This window comes from Drosophila guanche, unplaced genomic scaffold (assembly GCF_900245975.1).
Source record: "Drosophila guanche unplaced genomic scaffold, DGUA_6, whole genome shotgun sequence".
In the NCBI taxonomy this organism is placed as follows: Eukaryota; Metazoa; Arthropoda; class Insecta; order Diptera; family Drosophilidae; genus Drosophila; species Drosophila guanche.
Genome location: NW_022995752.1, coordinates 1303725 through 1323705, shown reverse-complemented (window position 1 = coordinate 1323705; position 19981 = coordinate 1303725). Strand labels below are relative to the sequence as shown.

Sequence of the window (19981 nt, the reverse complement as noted above, 5' to 3'; positions counted from 1 at the left end):
GTAAAACTGAGCGGAATATCAAAACATGTTGTGCCGCGCGCATAAATTTCATTTTCAATCGCCACGAAAATAGGTTTTACGATGTCTCTCCGTCAACGCAATGAAAACCCGCATCTCTCTTTCGTTCGAGGTCTAACTTTGGTCCCTGCCGTATGCTATTCCATCTATTAGCTTACTGCTGTGTGTTGTTGTTGTTGTTGCTGTTTCTTGTTGTGCGCGGGACATAATTTATGTGTCGCATTTGCCTTTTTGGCAATATCGCAAACGATCAAGAGGAATAGGTTTATTTTCGTTTGTGGAATTACGACTCTTTGGTGTCATTCTATATATGTACATACATATATCAGTGTCAACTCGTCCACTCGATGCTCGAAAGTATGCAACACACGTTGTTGAATATTTGTTGTTGAGATCTTTACAGGGTTGTTAATGATCCAATATCCATCAGAGCTCTTTCATCAGTTCAGTGGCCCCTTAATTAGATCAGCATCTGGTAATTGTTGCTGAGAAATCAAAATAATTTTGCATGGGATTCTCATAGATTCGGTTTATTGGATGCACTTTGTTCCACGTGCATAATTGTTGGGGGTTCTGTTTGGGTTCTCTTGTTTTCAATCGCTTAGTAACTAAACAAATACGGGAAGGCTCTTCTCTATTTATGTCTGTGGGTAGGTGGGTGTCTAAAGTCTAACGAGCTGTCAAAAATGTCCGATGTGTGTGTTGTTCGTACAATATAAAATGTGTATAAAAATGTGTGCCATAAATCATAAAAATTAATGAAGAGTTGCAGCAGTTGCCAACAACAGTCGGGCGCGCGTTCCGCTCATAATTTGTATGTTCATCAGGCCGACTTCAGTGGAATATGCTGTTTGATTACCTATAAGTAAGATCGAAATTGAGAGATGAGATTGCCTGTACACATCCATCCATGCACGATAAACACACTTGATGGCCCGCCCGCCCCGAAATGTTTACAATTAAATAATAATAAAACGAATATCAATTAAGACGCGTGTGAAATACGTCAGAGAACCGAGCTGGATCTAAATTTAGTTAACGGCTAAACGATTGGCCTTTCCCTTTGTATTTGTGTTTAGTTTTATTCATCAATCGACGGGGGCGGTGGCTGAATCATTCCCGAGTCAAAACAACTCGCCCCCGTCCGCAGGAAACGCGTTTTTCCGCGAAGAGCACATGCAAAGCGAACCAAACCTCCCGATAAAAGCATTTAATTCGGCAAAGCAAAAAACCAATTCAAGTAAAGGCGATCGATTGATGGTGGTTGGTGGTGGCCAGCAGAACTCACCTCGGAGCACATGTTCTTGTAGATCTCGTCGGTGTCCCAGGGTCCGCGTTCGGGCAGAGCAATCCCACGCCTACGCAGTTCCTGCACGCAGTCTGTTAGATCGAAAATTGGCAACGGATCGATGCCGGCCTTGGCCACCTTGGCAGCTAAATACTCTACATAGTGGGTGCTAACAAAAGAGGAAGGGTTGTCTATAGTGCGAATACCCTCTGTTTTCTCTCTGTCACTTACCGACACATTCCCGCATGCTTGTCGGGCACCTCGGTGTTGCACACCGTATCCACCAGCCCTTGGGGTGTCTCCTTTTGCAGCGGGACGGGACAACGTGCCATGGCTCGGGCTGTGGTCGAGCTACTCAACTCGTCCTGTACCTGCACGGGTTCCGTGTCGAATGTGACCTTTTGTTCCTTGAGCAGAAACTGCAGCTGCAGGGGGATCTTATCGCGCAGATAGAAGAGACAATTGCGCGGATGATGAGCGTGCAGGCCGAGCTTGGCGCAGTAGGTGGACACCTGGCACTTGGCACCCATCATGAAGGGTCGCGCACAGCCATAGCAGAACTCGAATTTGCACTGAGTGCAGGTGAAATGCATGCAGCCGCCTCTGCAAAAGAAAGATGATGAATATCCCAGTTGTAGGTGTGAGAGTGTTGAGTGTCCCACCTGGCCAGCGAATAGCGAAACTTGCACTTGGGACAATCAATGCCGTTGTGGGCCAAATGCTCTTGGACACCCTGTGCCTGCTTCTCCGGATCGTTCTCCCGCCTCCACTCCAGATACGCCTCACAGCTGCTGCCCTCGTGCTGTCGCTCCCAGGGCTTGCGGCACTGGGCGCAGGTCACTGAGCCACAGTCGGGACATATCAGACGCTTCTGCTTGGGCCGGGCAAAGAATCCCGAGGAGCATTGAATGCACCACTTAAAGTTGGGATCCTGCAGCAGTGTGCGATCGCGAAGCTTGCGCTGGAACAGCTCGTGCACATCGCTGTCAAGAATACTCTTGAGAAAGATGTCCAGATTGGAGAAGTACTCCAGATGCTCATCCTCGTGCTGCTGCTCGTTGCTCAGCTCTGGCAGCTTGCAGTAGGGGCAGCTGCAATCATTGATACTGCGATCGGTTATCTGTTGGATAGAATTAAAGATGAATCTATATGGAAAGCAATCTCTTCCTGACTAATCTCTCACCTGCACTGTAAAATAGCTTTTGGCACACTGCTTACAGCACTTGTGGGTGCATTTCAACATGGACACAATCTGGTTCATGGGATAGGTGTTTGCGCACAGTTCACAATCCTGTTGCAGCATGGCTATAGCCTGATCCAAGTCCGAGCACTCCCTGGCCGCCCACAGGGCCACATCCTCTTGGAACTTCATGTTGACCAAAGTGGCAGCTATCTGAGCCTCACCAACGCTCGTCAGAGTGCCTTCTGCCACATATTTGCGGGCAAGAACCTGTAAGGAAAGGGAAACACCAATGGTATTAGATATTCTCAGACTCTCGCTTGACTCTACACACCGCTGGATCCTCTATAACCGGCTCCTGGACACTAGGATATGCCCGAAAGACGGGAATACTCAGCTTACGCTTTAACATTTCTGCTTTCACGGAGGGTTCCGTGATCTGTGAATCCTCATTTTCCCCCTCCTCCTCATCACTCTCCGAGGTCTCGTAATCATCATCGGAGAAGCACGTCTCGTGGTACTTTTTCTTGGGAATGCGAGGCTGAGAGCGAGGCTTTAGTAGTGCCGCTGCAGCCGCCGCCGCCGCGCCACTCGTGCTGGGACCCAGCTCTAGGGGCAGCATAGAACTAGTAGTCTTTGTGTTGAATCTACTGATGGCCTCGCTGATGGACTTCTTTGTCGTGGGACTGCTCTTCAGGGGCACTCTTGAGGCGGCACTCGTTGTGGTTTGCTTTTGAAGGTACTCCTGCTGGATGCGTTTTACTGAGGATATGCCCATGGGTGCGGAGAAAGACTTGGAACGAAGAGGAACCTTCTTGTTGCTGCCTGTGTTTGTGGTGTTGCTTGGTGTGGTTTCATTTGTGGGTTTGGGTATTTTACTGATTGTGGATTTGGCAGTTCCTGTAGCTGTGGTTTTCCCTTGTTTCGGTGTTACCTTTTTGGGCTCTTGCAACACGGTTTCAACGGGAAGCTCCACGGGACGGGACTCGGAATCGACTAAGGGCGGTGCAGGTGTTATGGGCAGGGCAACGGTTGGTTCTTCTACTGGATGCTCTTCTTCTGTGGGTATTTCCAGGACTGTTTCAGTGGCTGGTTCAACGGGGCGACTCTCTGAATCTTCTATGATGGGAGGAACATGTATGGGCAGGGCCTCTACTGTCGAGGATGTCATTTCAGAGGTTGTGGCTTCCGCTTGTGGCAACATTGACTCTTTCCGAAGACTCTTTCCTGTGGATGAAACAACCTCAGTCTCTGCTGCATCATGGCTGATGGGCGTGACTGATGGGAAGGGATCGGTGGCTGGTGGTGCATGGATGTTCGCATTGTGTGTGTCTTCCTCCTCCTCCTCCTGCTCTTCATCTTCTTCGATTATGTCCTCGATTTCGGTGCCTTCCTCCCCGCTAGTCGCGTCTCCCACAAAGGATGTGTGCTCGTTGTATGTGGTGCCATCCTCCTCATCGTAGTCGCCCTCTTCCTCGCCATCGCTGTCGTACCATTCCTCCTCCTCGCCCTCGTCGTACTCGTCCGAATACTCCTCGGAGTACTCCTCCTCATCGGTGGACTCAAAGTCATCCATGCTGATCTCATCGCGCATTTGCTTGATCAAACGCTGAGTGTCAGAGACGAGTTCGCTGAGGTTTTGCTTGGCCGGATCTCCCGAGGGAATGAACTCTTTCAGCACCATTCTCGAGCTCTCCGAGTGACTTGAGTGCGAGTCAATGCTGATGTTGCTGTTGTTGGCCACATCCTGTGCAGGAGAGTCCGGCCCAATCACCAGGAGTACTTCCTCTGGGGATTTGTTTGTTTCCTCTCTCAGCTCTGCCTGGGACCTGGGTTCATCGCTGTCCTCAATGCTGTAGAGCTCCGTATCGGAGGCAGCCTCCTCGTCATGAGGTCTAGTTCCTTCACTGCTACTAAAATCCGGGGCATCCTCGAATATCTCATCGGATTCTACGGGACTAATTGGGGTTATCTCTAGCTCTGAATGGGTTGTCTTGGGGGGTTCAGCGTTGCTCTCTCTATTCTCAGTCTGATCTTCTGTTTCTTCCCTTTCAATGTGATCTTCCTCTCTGGTATTAAGCTGCTCCTGCTGGATTTGTTCTTCTCTGAAAATGGCCTCTTCCGTGTCGATTCCATCTGCTGCTGTGGGTGTATGATTACTGGCTCTACTCTCACTGCGCAGACTGTGAGTGCTGGAAGTTCTCACTGGTATTTTAGAGAATCGTTTTGGGCCACGTTTTTGTTCGGTTTTAATTGAAGAAATAACTGGGGTTTCCTCGGCAGCTGAGGTTCTTAATTGTTCATCCATAATAGGTAGAGGTTCTTGCATTGGAGAAGTCTCTGGGGTACTCTGAATGGTAGCCTCTGGTGTAGCATTTGTTTGAGAATGGGCTGCCAAAACGAAGTTCTCCTCTACTGCTGTCCTTGGATGAGTTTCATCTGCAGCACTAGATTGAGATACTTCATCACTATGTACAATCTCCTCCAATTGGGAAAATCTTTCTGTATCTTCCATAGTGGTAACTTCTTCTTCGTGGACCGAGAGGGACTCGCTCGCATCTGTTGGTAACACATCCACAGTCGATTCAATCAGAACGGATTCTGAATCTGCAAGGATTTCATCATCATTCACTACTTCGACTTGGGGAGAAGTTTTTATTTCAGTGGAGATTCCAAAAGAAGTATTTCCAGTATCAGCTGCAGCTGTAGGTTCTGCTGGTTGCGGAATCTCCACGATTTCTTCGCCGATTTGAGCCTCTTGGCTGTGACTCTTAGTTTTTATTTGCGCTGTTGTAGCATTTATCAGGATCTCCTCAGTTTCAGCATCTTTTGTAGGAAGTTTAACTCTGTTCACAGGCTTTTGGCTATGTTCACGAGCTCGACCCTTTTTGGCTTGCTGCGATCGTTTGTTCCTTCGATTTGCTTCCCTGCTCGTGCTGGGTTCATCATCCAGTTGGGCCTGTGATTCGATGAGTTTTGATGGGACCTTTTGGGGTGTTGCATCCAATGTCTCCTTGATAACTACTGGAGCAGCATCAATTATAACTTCTTTGATCTCTTTTGCACTTGTGGATTCTGTTAAAGCTTCTTTTTGACTGATTTCTACAGTAGCCACAGATGTCTTTACTTCTTCAGTATTTGCAGGGATAATCGGAGTCTCAATTATAGTTTCTTGTGGGGTTTGTGTAGCTTCTGCTTGAACCACTTCTACCATTGGTACTGCCTCCTCTTTGGGAGCTGTATAACTCTTGTAAACGATGTGCTCCGCATCCTCTAGGTCCTCCCGTTCCCATTCTGCTTCGTGCAGCCTTTCCATGCCACGATCAAACTCCAACTTGAAGTTGGCTATTTCTGTGGCATAAATAAAGTTTGTGGCAAGTTCTTCTCGTATGGAGGCTTCCCGAATGTTGGGTTTGATGAACTCTTCCATTATATAGACGCCAGGATCGACAATTGGTTCAGCCACAGGCTCTAGCTCGGGTACAGGCTCGACTTTGGGTACAGGAGGCTCCTGTTTGGGTTCCTCTGGCTTCTCTTGTGCCAAAGGTTCCTCCACTGGAACTGACATAGAGGGAAGCTCTGGTTGTGGCTCTGCCTTGAGCTCTTGTTCCACCTGCTGAACAAGGTTCGGGACAATATCCTGAATATGCTGCCAGACAAAGTTCTTCACATCCTCCGAGGACTTGTCCTCCACCAGGGATGATGTTGATGTTGGCTTTAGAGCGTTGAGAATGGGACTCTTGGTGAGAATGCGCATCACCTCGGGATCCGTCTCGTACTCCAACTCCGGCCTGCCCTTGAACGTTTCCAGCATGCTCTCAATGGACCGTAGGACATCCTGATTCTGCTTGGCCTGGTTCTGTTCCATGTTGCCGATGAGAATCTCCAGATTCTTCAGTGTGCTGTCCTCAAGCTGGTAGGGACTAGGCGTGGCATACGAGGACTTGGCGGGGCTGCTGTGGCTGTCGTCTGTCATGGAGAGCGAATCGAATGGCTGTGTCTGTATCTGTATCTGTGGCTGTTGCAGGCAATCCAAAGCGTGAGTGTTGAGAAAGTCAGTGATATCTGCCACACGGGGGAGGGATGAGAGAGAGAGAGAGAGTTGGGGAATTATGATTCAGTGAGTGATTGATTGAACGATCTACAAACTAACCCGACTTGGTGTCCACTCCACCTCCACCTCCACCTCCACTCTCATTCTCTACGCCATTCGGCGATCCCCAGATGCGCATTAGAAATGGTTTGAGTTGTGTTCGATTCAGCTCCAATAGCGCCTGTTCCACATTACCTTGATGCGCTGTCAGCGCATTCACAATGTCCTCACGCAGGAAGTTGCCCTTGGAGGCGAGTTTGCGATACTTTTGCTGCCGCTGTTGGATGCATTCTGCCACTGCCTGCCACACATTGCCGCTGGAGTTGCGCAGCGCTTCTCTGGCCTCATTCTGTGAGATGCTGCCAATGGTATTCTCTCCACGCTCCTGGCCATATTTCGTTGACAAACTCTGCACAGTCTGGACCAACTTTAGCCAGTTCTCGCGCAGCCACTGAATGGGATGAGTGTCCGGTGAGCAATACTTCAGAGCAGCCTCCAGTTCTTCCACCGTGAATTTGTACAGCTCCAATTCTTTGAGAATGATGTGCATTTCCGTCTCGGGATCTCTGGCTGGTTCGTGCTTCATATTCATGGTGAATGTGTCGTGTGGCAAGTCAAAGGGTGAAGAAGTTTGCTGCAACACAAAGGACATTTTTAGCTGTGGAACACATTTTCGTAGTTAGAACTTACATGTTGCAGCATTCGCAGATCGTTTATAAAGTTTGGACGCCTCGTAACCTGGCCTGTGTTCAGGAGAGCATCCAAGCCATAGTTCAGATCATTGGCACTCCGATATCGTTCGTTCTCCTGCGGCAGTTGCGAGTTGCTGCGATAGTAGGGACGTCGTTCCATTTTGTTGCTGGGTTCTGGAGTCCTAAAGCGCTCTGGCACTGGTACGGGTGGTTCCTCCGGCTTAGAGACAAACGGAAGAGCATCGTAAGTCTGCAAGTGATTGTTGGATTAAACTACGGGCTTAATGCTGTTCGATTGGTGTGCCATTACTTGTGTGGATATGCTCTGTGGTGGCGGCGAGGTGCCCATTTCCATCACCTCCTTGCTGTGTGCCTGCTTGAAGACTTCCTCCGCCTGGGCCTGTATGCTCTCATCCAGAGTGTTCCAAATGTTCTCCACGGACTCTGGAAACGGTACGGATGAGAGGCTTTAGGTGTGAGAGGTCTCGGGGATTGGGTTTCAGGATGCAAAAACAAAACAAACTAAAACTCTGGCTGGTGGTTGGACTTGTTTCTGTATTTGGTTCTGTATAAATGCGTTAATGGTTGTGGCTTACAATTGATTCGTGCTCGTTTAGTGGTGGTTACATTCTAGTTTTAGTCTTGGTTGAGTCTTGGGTGTCTGGCTAGGCTTTGGTGCCCTCGAAAAATGAGATTCGCTTTTGTATCCTACCTTTGTGCGTGAAGCCCCGGGCCAGCGAGTTGTCGGATTCGTTTTCCGATGAAGTCTTCAGCGTTGACTTTGGGCTGGGCTTTACTTGATTTTGTGGTGTGGAGATCTTCGAGTTGTTCGTGGATGTTGCAGAGCTCTTGGCCTGGCTTGTCGCAACTGTGGAGGTCTTGACGTGGCTTGTGGAGTTTCTAGAGTTGCTTGTGGCCGATGTGGTGCTCTTTGAGTGGCTTGTGGGTGTTGATGTGGTCCTCTGGGAATTGCTAATGGCTGCTGGGCTGCTCCTGGAGCTTGTCCTGGTGGCTGTCGAAGTGCTTGTTCCACTGGCGGCTGGCTTCTGTGACTTCAATGAGGATCTCCGCACCATTTGCGCCTCCGGTTTGTTGGCAATCTTTGGCTTACTGGACTCGGCTACAGTTTGTGGCTTGGCTGCTGTCTTGTTTGATTTATTGGGCGGCTGTGGTGGCTTGCTGGGCGTCTTACAGCAGATAGAACAAATCTTGATGTTCGGTTCGTTGACAAAAGTGCAGAATTCGCATTCCCATTCGTGATCCGGTGTGGATGGTGGCGGCCCCAGGTCGTCTGCCTCAGCTTCGATTTCTTCAGGTGTGGCCTGGACTTGCTCCGGACTTGTGGCTGCTTCTGGCTCACTCTCCGAGGCGGTGACTTCTTCCACCACTTCCTCGTACTCCGAGGCGCTCTCCTCTGGGGCTGGCACCACCACTTTCTGCACCACCGCCGCTGCCTGAGTGTTCTCATCCTTCATTTCCGGTTTCCGCTTGTGTACCGATCTCTTGCTTGACTTGTGTTGATCCGCCTCCTGGAGTTTCTGCTGTATTTTGGCCTGCACCAAGGCACGTGTGCCCGAACCCTCTGACTCCAGATCGGAGTAGATGCGACTCGTCCGGGCAGGCGGCTGTTCCTGCGTTCTCTTGAGTGTCCCCTCGGCATTGCCGACATTGGAGTCGCGTCTCTCGGGCAACCATTCGCTCTGCACTGACTTGGCAATGGATCCTCGACGATCCCTCATCTTGTGCTGCCTCGATCCGTGCCGCTGTTCGCCATCAACCTCGTCATTGGCAATAAACTGCGAGGCGCTCGACAGACGTCTTTGACGCTGCTGCTGATGATGCTGATGGTGAGATCGCGAGGCGCTGGTCATGGCCGATCTATTCGACACCAAAGATCTGCGATCATCCTGGTCCGAGTCCTCGTCATCTGTGAGCTCGTCGTCCCCGTAGCTGCTCCGCTTCCGTCGCATGGACATGGACTTTCGACTGGGCGTGGGTGAGGCGGGATACCGAGCACGGGAGGCGGCTCGAGATGAAGTCGATGGCGGCATGCCCATGACACCTAATGAGAAGGTTACAGAAGATTTGATTGTCGACACATTTGATTGATGTTTTAGCTCGCTCTCACCTGGATGCATCATGGGATAGCCGCCTGGTGCCACGCCGGGATACATGTGCGGCACCATGCCACGCTGTGTCATGAACACAGGAGGCGGTGGATAGTGTGGATGATGCTGCTGCTGCTGTGGCAAGTAGCCGGGGCCCACATTCAGCGAGAGATTCGAGTGATTGAACTGCTGCTGGGATCCAAACTGTGACCATTCATCGTGATGTTGATGGGGATGTGGCCAAGCGCCACGTTGCTGATTCTGCTGGCAGCCAGCGCAGTTCAACTGAGCCATGGATTGGGCCTAGAACAAGAATATTGTTAAGTATACGCCGCCGCGTATGACCTGTTGCCACTCACCTGTTGCATGCGCTGACTGGCCAGCCAGTCGGCTCCTCCTCCTCCTCCTCCTCCACCTCCATTCTGTGTTGCCAGTGGCCTGCGGTTGTTGGCTGTCGCGGTGTTCAAATTGAACACCGAAGTGCTCATCTGACGCCGCTGGGCACCCGCTGCCTGTCGTTGTCGTTGTTGTTGTTGTTGGAACAACAGGGAATTCGAGTGAAAATTGTGTGAGAGATCATCCGAGAGATCGAAATGGGATGAATTCAAACCGGATGACATGCTGCCGGAACAACGAAAATGCGAGGGCGATGGTGAGATGTTTGACCAATGCTCGAAGCCATTTCCATTCAACAAATGCTGCGACGTTGGGGGAATGAGCAGAGAGAACAGAGAACGAGAAAGAGAGAGAAAGGAGAGACGAGACGAGGGAGACGATACGATATACGATCAATGAGGAATACAATGAGGGGAAAACAGACACATCCAATGGGGGATCTTAACGCTGCTTACCTGATCCGGATCGCCTGGATCCAGGCCCTGCTGCTGTGCCTTTTGCTGGCGATATCGCTGCTGCAGTATGGCCATGCGATCCAACGTGGCACTCGCCTTGCTCTTGATCTTCTCCAGCTGCACCGACGGTGGCCTCTGTATGGCATCGAACACGGATTTGGGTGTGCCAGAGCGGGAGGAGCCACCACCCTCACTCCTGGGTGGCTCTGGCAGCGGGCGATTGTTCATCTGTGTGGCAACTGTAGGAAAGGGCGGAGTGGCGGCTCCCCGCCAGGCTCCGCTGACCGAGGACTTGTGCGAGGGTGTGGGCGAGGGCGGCGGTAGCATCTGCAAAAGAGTCGTTTGGGTTTTTGGGTTCCAGTTTTCGGTTGGTTTCTTTTTTCGTATCAAAGTTCTGGTTTTGCGGTTTCTTGAGGCCAGGATTGAGGATTGCAGATAGACTGATTGTTTTTTGGTTTTATTAAAGCTCTCACAAAGAAGATTACAAACTTGGTACTAAGAGTAGGTGGTAGCCAGCGCCAGGGCTAGGACCAGGACCAGAGCCAGAGCCAGAACCAGGCAGTGGCGGATGTTTTTTTATGGATTTTTGTTTGTTTTTGGTTTAAGAAATCGTGCAGTGGCGTACCTGATCCTTTCGTCCCAGGAACGGTGTCAGCAGCCCCCGCTTGCTGCGCCGCGGTGGCGCCACCGGAGCTGCCGGCCCACCACCTGGCTGTACCTTGGGCGGTATCGGCGGCGTGCCCTGCTCGACGGCCTGTTGGTAGCAAAAGGGGAAAGGTATTATCTGTCATTCGAGGGAATTGCATTCGTCGTACCTTTCGCATGTGCTGCTTTCGCTTGGGATGCTTGTGGAACATGTCGTCGCAGGAAGCACAAAAGATCTGGCCCGCACATTCGGCACAGGTCACCCAAGGGTTCTGGGAGCCGCACAGTGTGCACTTTAATTTGTTGTCTGTTTGAGGAGGATGTCAATCAATAGATCTCTGGGTTATTCCTGAATTATCTCGGCACTTTACCTGGTGTCTTTGTTCGGTTCGCTGTGGATTTTAGTGGTTCGTTGGAGTACTGCTGCTGCTGATTGGAGAACTCAATCACCTCATAGTCGGGCTCTGGTGTGCCCTTCACTTTGGGCGGCAAGGCTGGAGCCTTGTGCAGACCTCCAACTCCATTGCCTGCTACACCATTTGGCGGAGTGGGCGGTGGTTTTGGTCCAATACGATCATTTGCTTCCATCTAAAAGAGTTTCGCTAGTAATTTCTTGATATATTTTTTTATAATATAAATCACTCACCACCCATGTGGGCATATTTCGAACATTTTTATTGAGCAATTGCTGTGTCGTCATCTTTGTTGTCGTTCTGTTGGTCGGGAGGCTACTGTTTCAGATCTTTGGATTATGTAAAAGATGAAGATTTTCCATCAATGAGATGGTATTCCCATATATAAAATATACGATATTAAATCTATTTTTATTGCAACACCCCTTCTGCTCTGTGCCACATTTCAGGCACTTCAAACGACTTCATATTCAATGAAGCAAAACTGCCAACAAAATGTGTCTTGTACATATATGAGAGAATATTTTTAGCTGGCTCACCCAAATTCCGGAGGCAATGTCCTAGCTGCTAAATGCACTTTCGTGTTGGGATGGGATCTAAACGCAGCCAGAGTTCGATCGCGAATACTCGCAAAAATTCGCTAAATTTAGGCTAAAACAGAGAGCCAGAGAGAGAGAGCGGAAAAACCGCACAAAAACAAATATTTTTGGCAAAACATTTCGCTTGTTGCTTGTTTATTTATGAAATGATGCAAATGTGCAAAAGAGGGAAATGGTTTTGTTTTTTTTTTTTTGGTTTTTTGAGTGGTCAATTAGAGCACGCTGTCAACGTGGCGGCTAAGTGGATGAAGAGACCAAAAGAGGCTGAGAGAGAGAGAGAGCAATAAAAAATAAAGAAAAATATAGAGAGAGCAGAGAGAAGAGCAGAGAGATATATGAACAGAGAGAGATATGTACGAGAGATTCGAATAATAATAACAATTTTGAGAGCTTTTCATTGCGTTCTAGGTATATTACAAGAAAACTCTCTCCGAGGAACTATTGTAATACAATTTTAAATGTGAACAAAAAGATAAAATGCTACGAAAATAAAAGAGAACGAGAAGGAAAAGTGCGAGAGAGAGAGCTGTTTGCACCTGCGACTATTCTTTAATGACGCAGGTTGTATTCCATAGCTAACAGGCTGCCAAAAATTATGAAATCATAATTTATATCCAGTCAAAATTCCACTTTCTTTAATCAAAAAATACACAGACTGCATCTAGTGGTAAATTTCCGTCTTAAAATATCAGCAGATCAAAATTTATAAATAACTTCATTTGCATTTTTTTAATATTCCAAAGAAGAAATTCTTTACTAATCGAAACATATATTTTATTTTGAAATAACTCCCGTTAACACCTAATTTACTTACAAAACACAGCCCATTCTTTATACCACTACTAGCGCTCATCACGTATACGCAGCGTTGCCGGGGTTTTCTCTTGCAATTCGGTATCTCTCGCTCTATTTATAAAATCTTCTGCAGTTTGTCCATACATCTCGGCCGAAAATGTGTCACACTGCGAACAGATATTTATGAAAGCCGCCTGCAGGCACTGGTTGCTTGTTGGGTATTAGATCACACATCCACAACCCATTCACATCCACATCCACATCCCACCTTAACCATTCATCTGGTGGATGGCCTGGGAGGCAGCCACCTAAACGTACGCCAAAAACTCACAGACACATAGACACACGCACAAATCACACACTAACACACAAAAGCACAGACAGGGAAATAAAAGTTTTTATTTTTATGGGAAAACTATTTTTAAACATTTCTTTGGCTTGCCTAAATTTGCGTTTATTTAACGAGTTTTCACCATTTTTTCTTGTGTGGGATTCAAAGTTGGAAAAGTAACTACAAAAAATATACAAAATGTTGATGTTTGTGCGTTGCGGGAATGATCTTTTAATTATTTATTCCTTGAACTTTTTCATGGGGGTTTAGCTTTGTGTTTAAAATTAGTTTTCTGTTGTTTATTTTTAGCACAATTTTCTTCACTTCACTCGCTTTTAATTTGATTTGTCTGCGATTTTCCACTCTGCTATTGAACTTTGGGGATTGTTTGGAAAGATCTACATGCATTTATGTATGCTCAGAGATCACTTACATAATTCGATTTCACTTGACGCGTCTTGCCGCACTCAAAACTGCCGCTGCCAGCTGGTACCACATGAATCTATATGTATATATTGTAGGGATTGGTCTGTGTCGCTGCTCGACATGAAATATTTTGCTACGGTCTCGTTCGGCGATCGTCTCCCAACAAACTGAAATCTCTATAAAATTCTAAACAACATTTTTACTGCAGGCCGCAGTTGTCGTATTCGTCGCCAGCGCCATCGCCATCGTCGTCTCTTGGTCTCCGTTCGAGTAGGAAGAAGTCAACTCAACGCAGAATTCTCATTTCAGTCTGGCGTTTTCCCTCCACTTCCTTGCCACTGCTCTGCCCTCTGTCGTGTCTCTTTTTCCTCTCCTCGTCTATTTTCAGTATCGTGTTATAGTATAGAACATCATCGCATGTGTTTTGTGAATAAAATCAACTTTTCAAATTTTCTTTTATATTATTTTATTTCATTTTATCCATTTACTTTTTGTTGTTAAACATTGTGCTAGACTCGCTAGAATTTATGACCTGTTGCTGAGAGTTTCCTGTATTTTAGGTTGAATGCAATGGTATTGTAACCGTCCACAAATATGCAATATTTAATATTCCATCACAATCCAATGATTCATAGTTCAAGCACCCCCAGCAGAAAACTCTTAATCGTTCATCGGGACACTCCCCAAAAGCCTAATAATATTAATTATGATTTATTCCAAACATTAATCCAATGTGATCTCCTGCCAGGCAACCTTGAATAGAACACAGAAAACAACCAGAATTAATTCCAAAATCTCATAGGAGATGGAAGATGGAAGAAATGGGGAAATCGGAGCACAACCTGCTGCCTGCTGGAGGTGTAAATCAAAATGTCATTAGCAGATGGAATATTGTATGGTCTTTAATCCCGTGGTAGGTCCACGTGTGTTGTCTGTTCAAAAATACTCTCGAATGCATAATCAATTGACTGCGAAACGAGTCAAAGTTCGATAATTGCAGGCACGCAGCTTTTTGGGGACTACCGCCTCACACGCCCACGCATTCACCTCATCCAGCGCTCACCCAATGACCTTGACTGACGGATGACGTCGAAAGCCGGCATGGCATGGCATGGCATGCGTCTGCGTCTGCAGCTGATTGTTACCCACCGGCAAATGTAGAAGCTTTCTCTCTCGCTTTCTGTCTCTCCGAGAGAGCGAAAGCTCTGCCCCACTTGGTACTGTTATTTCGGACAACAGCTGTGTAAAATTCCGTTGCTTATGTAGTGTAGAATGTCGCGTAGATTGAGTGTAAAGGAAAACTTGCAGGCACACACTTCACGCCGTCAGCTGGAATTTTCCGGCTGCATTTGCGCAACGTTCGTTGCAGGCGATGGACGTGTGTGTGGCAGAAGACCAAGTTACATTTTCCACCTGCCACTCCTCCACAATAACCCGTTGCGTGTACAAAAGGGGCGTGTGATTGCACTAGTGTGTGTGTGTGTGTGCAAAGGGAAATGGAAAATTTAATATCCCGCTCGTGTGCTTAACGGAATACATGCAAAATATAATACAAAAAGTGAAAGAAAGTGCCTTTATAATTTAACGATTTTCGTGTCACTATTTTGCATAATATTTTTGCTCAGGAGGCAACAATGAACTTATGATTCCAGAATAAATAAAACCATTTCTGTATAGTGTAATATTATAATCAAAAGTTTGTGGAAAACAAATAGATCTCCAAGAGATGATAAATGTTCCCGTTAATGTTGTTAAATGAACTTTAAATCAAGCAAAAGCCATGATACCTTTGAAAAAGAATGATACTAAGTGTTGCCAATAAGCTGAATATTAAATACCAAGAGGATACACCTAAAGGCGACATAAATCTTCCTAATTCCGTATAAAATGCGCCAAAAAATGCAGCATCAGCTGAGCAGGAAGTTCACCTTCACCCAATGAGCAAGGGGACACATGAAAAATCGATTCTTGAATCTGCAACAGCAGCAGCAGCAGCCGCGCCCACTTATCCGACAACTGCACCCCCTCGTAAATCCCTTCGCAAGCCACATAGAAGAAATCCAATAAGCCAAAAGCATCAAAGTGTTTGGAAACCAGCATCAGAGCCAACCCCAACCCCAGTCCCAGTCCCAGCCCCAGCACCCCCGCAGGGATACCATCGAAGCGGGACGCCGCAGAATGGTGGATGCCAAACCGCCGCCCGCACCCACAACGGGAGCGGTGCCGGGTACGCCTCCGGCCGCCTTTGCCGGCGAACGATCCAAAATCAAATTGTTCATGGAACGAACGCCCAGCATTGGGGCACTCAAATCCAAGTTCCTCACAGTGCTGGGCAACAGCAATGAGCTGCTCAATGGAATATCAAATAAGGTACGTGAGTCACGATCAGAGTTCAGTTTCAGCTTCTACTGGGGGTTAAGACTCATAAAGTCTGTTATAGCAGGGAATCTCTCACTCAAACCATTAACCAATTACATTTATAATTTAATCAAATACTTCCTACAGCGAAAAGCCCCTCTCAATTCACGAACCTGACACGCACCCCTCTAGGCGGCAAAAACTGTGTTAGCCTTGGTAATGAACGATGGGAAAGGTGGTAATTGAGGGTGTTTCGGAGGTGGGTTGGTGGCTGGTCGCAGATTGTACATAGCTTCTGTCTATGCTGCAAAAGCGACTGACACTTTGATAGTTTCTGCTGTGCCCTGTTTGCTCTTGTTGTTTCCGCTTTGCCACTGCCACCGCCGCTACCGCCGCCACCTCTGCGCTCGTTTGACCTTCACTTTGAGGCATCGAGCTGGCTGGGTTGGCTCTTGGCTGGTTTGGTAGGTGTGAAGGTTGTGGTTGTGGCTGTGGGTTTGGGGCAAGGACTACTGTTCTCAGCTGTTTCCTTTGTACTTGACTTTCTCTGCAGCCTCGTCCTTGATTGAAATTAATTATACATTCACCAGAGCAGACGAGTAAGTAAATGTGGCAAAATGAGCAGAAACGACGAGCGGGTGTCAAGTCTGTTTACCGTTTGTCGGTTCCGTTCATTATTTAATTAATTTCCTCAGGCTAAACCTGTGTCTTTTTTTGCGGTTTACCGACAAGAAATTTCTCTTCTATTTTGCAGCTGACTTTGAGCTGCAGCAGCAGCGATTCGGATTACTGTGACGATGATGAGGATATACCCAAATGTAAGTCAAATATTCTACCATCTTTCCATGTACTTATATCATGTAATACTTCTCCCAGTTGACGAGACGATTGACTATACAAAAATCGATTTTGAGGGACGTCGGGTGAAGGCACGCCGTGCCCATGAGGAGATCATCTCGGGTCGCTACAGGCAGCCCAATCTGGCGCCACGTAAGCTAAAGTAGAACTCCAATGGGAAACTAGTCATTGCAGAACTCTAGTCCAACATCTAGGTCCCCGCCTGGAGCCCTCGCGGGGTCGTCATGGCGCCCAGAAGCGAGGCGGCAATCCGCAGCGTTCCAACTCGGCATCGTCCAGCAGCTCAGGGGGCAGCAGCAGCGACGAGAGCAGCTCCGTCTCGCTGCCCGAAAATGCGGCAGCGGCGTCGTCGGCGGTGGCTCCACGTTCCCACGATGTGAGCAGCACCACGCGCTCCGATTCCATTGAGAGTCGCAACTCTGGAGGCTATGAAAGGCCCAGGGCCATTGCCGGAGCCCGGCGCAGTGAGCTGGATGTGCAGAAGGACATGCAGCGCATTATAGAACTGCTGGAGGCCAATCCTCCCCACATCGATGTGCAGCCGCCCACAGAAGGAGGGGGAGAATGCGGTGGAGGTGGCGGAGGTGGCGGCGGCTCGGTGAACCGTCAGCCCTGGGGAGCAGGCAGCAACTCGATGCGTGTGCCAGCACGCAGTCGCACATCCAACAGCAGCACTCTGACCAGCCTGAGGGATGAGGTGGACCAGGTGCTGGCCAGCCCCAGCATGGAGTCCACCGACTGGCGGCACTTCATACGCTCCGAGTCGCAGAACTCGGTGCCCTCGTGGGCCTCCTCCATCAGCCTGGACTGTCGTGCCGGCGAGGAGCCCGTCAAGGAGTTCATGAGGCTCTTCACCGAGTTGCTCTTCTACAATTCCACGTGCGTCAACCTGGAGCTAAAGTCGGAGTTCGGGGTGCTGCTCCGCCTGGAGATTGGTCGCCTCTGGTTCACGCGATTCCTCACCGAGCAGCGCAACAAGACGAAGCGCCTCGAGTCGGTCACCTTCCACGGCCTGCCCCAGTACTTTGCTCTGGCCCTCTTCGAGTGTGGCGAATGCGAGGACTATGGCCCGGCATCGGTGCTCATGAATCTCTGTTTTCTCTTCTACCACGAAGGTGAGTGCTGCAACAAGCCGAAGGCAAGGCAAACCTCTAATTGGAGTCCCCTTTCAGTTGAAGTTCCTGGCTGCGATCCATATCGGGAGTACCTGTTCCTCTCTCTACGCCAGCAGCCCATCTGGCACCAGCTGCCCTTCTGGGACACCGTCTTCTGGGACGCCATGCAGGCGGAGCGGGAGCAGCGCTTCGCCAACCTGTTGCGGCGCCAGCAGCGACGTCAGCAGAAGAAGCAGCAACGCCTGTCCATTCCAGCAGCAGAGACAGCGGGAGCGGGAGCGGGGACCACTGCTGCTGCGGAAACAACAGACAAGTCTGTGCGTAAACATGGACCCGATTCCTCATCCAGCTCCTCCCATCAGGCCGCACACTCGGCGCCTCCGCCGGCGAATCGAAAGCAAAGCAAATTGAGTCCCGGACAGCCGCTGTCGGGCAAAGAGCAGGAGGACACTGTATTCCGGCATCTGGGGTGAGTTCTTCCGACTGATTGTCGTAATTCCTATAATTATAGTCTGAGATTCCCTTTGTGCAGTGCCCTGACCTGTAACATGCATTCGCTGGGCACATCCAAGGACGTGTGCATCGACTTTCTCAAGAGACATGCCCTGGGCCACGAGCTATCAAAGGGTAAAGGAATATGCCAACTGATTCCAGCATAAATCCTACATTTTATGCACTTTTCAGATAAAGCAAAGCTCATCCGAGACAATGTCCATCGCATGTACCACGAAACAGAACTTTGGGGCGCACGATAAGCCAAGGTAAACAATCTATCCATCCATCCATCCATCCATCTTAGCGCATATATTCAGATTATATCCCCTGTCTTTTGTCTCTTGGCAGCTCTTACTTTTCCTCAAGTACCTAATGAAAGTGTTTCAAACTTCGTCTCTCCTCCAAAGCTAAACCTTTTTCCGTCTCAAGACAAATCCAAAACTAATCAAATCCTAACTTAAAGTAGCAAAAACTATAAAAAAAAAAGTTCTAGTTTTTGGTTTGAAATTTTTAAGTTTTGTGCTAGCAATTTTCGATGCATGCTCCCTTGGTGTTCCGCAACTGATTTTGATTTGCAATTTGATTGTCAAAGGAAAACATAATGTCTGTAGAATCTGGACATATCGAGAGGTTTTGGTTCCATTAACGTTTTGGATTTTGGCCAGTTGCAGGAATGCAATCAATAAAAGAATACAATACTAATATAGACATGTATATCCATAAATTGTGATAATAATATTTTGTGATTACTTTATCTAGCTATAAATATAAATCTATGAATGTACTGTAAATGTCTACCAAACCAAGAAACCAAAAACCAAATCTAAGCAATTCAACTTAATACCTTAACTATCCAGTTTCGCAACAACAACAACCAAATCATTCCATTGTTACAAATCAAGATCCAATAATTATATTGCAATATTCAGTCTCTAGTTTAAGAAAGAATATTTCGTAAATGTTATGAAATTCGTACTTACTAATAAAAAGTTGAATTACAGTAAACATTTTTTGAATCTCGCGGCAGAAAGTACATAACTGTCATACATGTAGTTACTATTTAGAATTTTATACATTTCGTGGTGCTGTTAGGCGCAAATGCAATAACATGTTCGCTACGCAAACTGTTTACATCGATATATTTACTTATGAGAAAATATCTACCATCTCTAATGTTAGTTTTCCCAAAAAAAAGCCGGTCTGGCGTCGATCTTCTGGCTTCGTGGCTAGGCCACACGGCCTGCTGGAGCCTGCGTTTGTGGCTTCTGGTATCACTCATACGTGTTCTCTCATTGGAGTTGTGTCAGGTTCGGCGTTGCTCCGTTTTTATATTACGACCCTTCCGACCTGTAATATAAAGCAGAAAATGTAAATCCAGCCAGCCACAACAAATCGTAATGAATCAGACGATTGCAACGCAACTCTGTGTCACAGTGCCCCTTCTTGAAAAACACTTGAGAAAATGGCAAATTTGAATCTCGCGGCAGAACCGACAGCTGCTGCTGTCACCACAGAACGCATACATGTGTCAGGTACAGGTTCTGTTAACTTAACATTGCAATAACTAGTTCGGTTCGTTCATGGTTCCAGAGAATAAATGAACGAACCCAGCTGTTTTTGTTTTGTTTTCCATTAATTTGTATTCATTTTAAATTCAACTAATTAAACCAACAACAACCGGCAACAACATCAGGAGGAGCTCGTCTAGCCGAAACA

The 19981-nt window shown here is 47.8% G+C and overlaps 2 protein-coding genes across 7 annotated transcripts; one reads left to right on the top strand and one right to left on the bottom strand.

Moving 5' to 3' along the window:
* Positions 1-527: 527 nt before the first annotated feature.
* On the bottom strand, positions 528-13616 carry LOC117587520. 5 transcript variants are annotated; one of them, XM_034278314.1, is made up of 18 exons: positions 13447-13616; positions 11522-11617; positions 11247-11463; positions 11046-11182; positions 10856-10984; positions 10231-10557; positions 9739-10077; positions 9400-9682; positions 7984-9333; positions 7582-7715; positions 7270-7521; positions 6640-7213; positions 2821-6551; positions 2490-2756; positions 1969-2426; positions 1538-1909; positions 1307-1475; positions 528-877 (listed from the first exon to the last, which is right to left on the bottom strand). In XM_034278314.1, exons 2-18 carry the CDS (start codon positions 11573-11575, stop codon positions 842-844), a joined length of 8829 nt encoding a protein of 2942 aa, XP_034134205.1. In that variant the 5' UTR covers positions 11576-11617; positions 13447-13616; the 3' UTR covers positions 528-841. The 5 variants fall into 5 exon arrangements, with proteins under 5 accessions (XP_034134205.1, XP_034134208.1, XP_034134209.1 ...); XM_034278317.1 differs by having other exon boundaries at positions 6775-7213; XM_034278318.1 differs by having other exon boundaries at positions 9739-9891; positions 13447-13615.
* A 1512-nt stretch (positions 13617-15128) lies between these two features.
* LOC117587521 lies at positions 15129-18737 on the top strand. Of its 2 annotated transcripts, none has more exons than XM_034278320.1 (9): positions 15129-15538; positions 15569-15809; positions 16552-16615; positions 16674-16787; positions 16838-17770; positions 17828-18239; positions 18303-18397; positions 18455-18531; positions 18614-18737. In XM_034278320.1, the coding sequence occupies exons 2-8, from the start codon at positions 15618-15620 to the stop codon at positions 18523-18525; spliced, it is 1881 nt and encodes a 626-aa protein (XP_034134211.1). In that variant the 5' UTR covers positions 15129-15538; positions 15569-15617; the 3' UTR covers positions 18526-18531; positions 18614-18737. The 2 variants fall into 2 exon arrangements, with proteins under 2 accessions (XP_034134211.1, XP_034134212.1); XM_034278321.1 differs by having other exon boundaries at positions 15133-15538; positions 16850-17770.
* The last annotated feature ends 1244 nt before the right edge of the window (positions 18738-19981 follow it).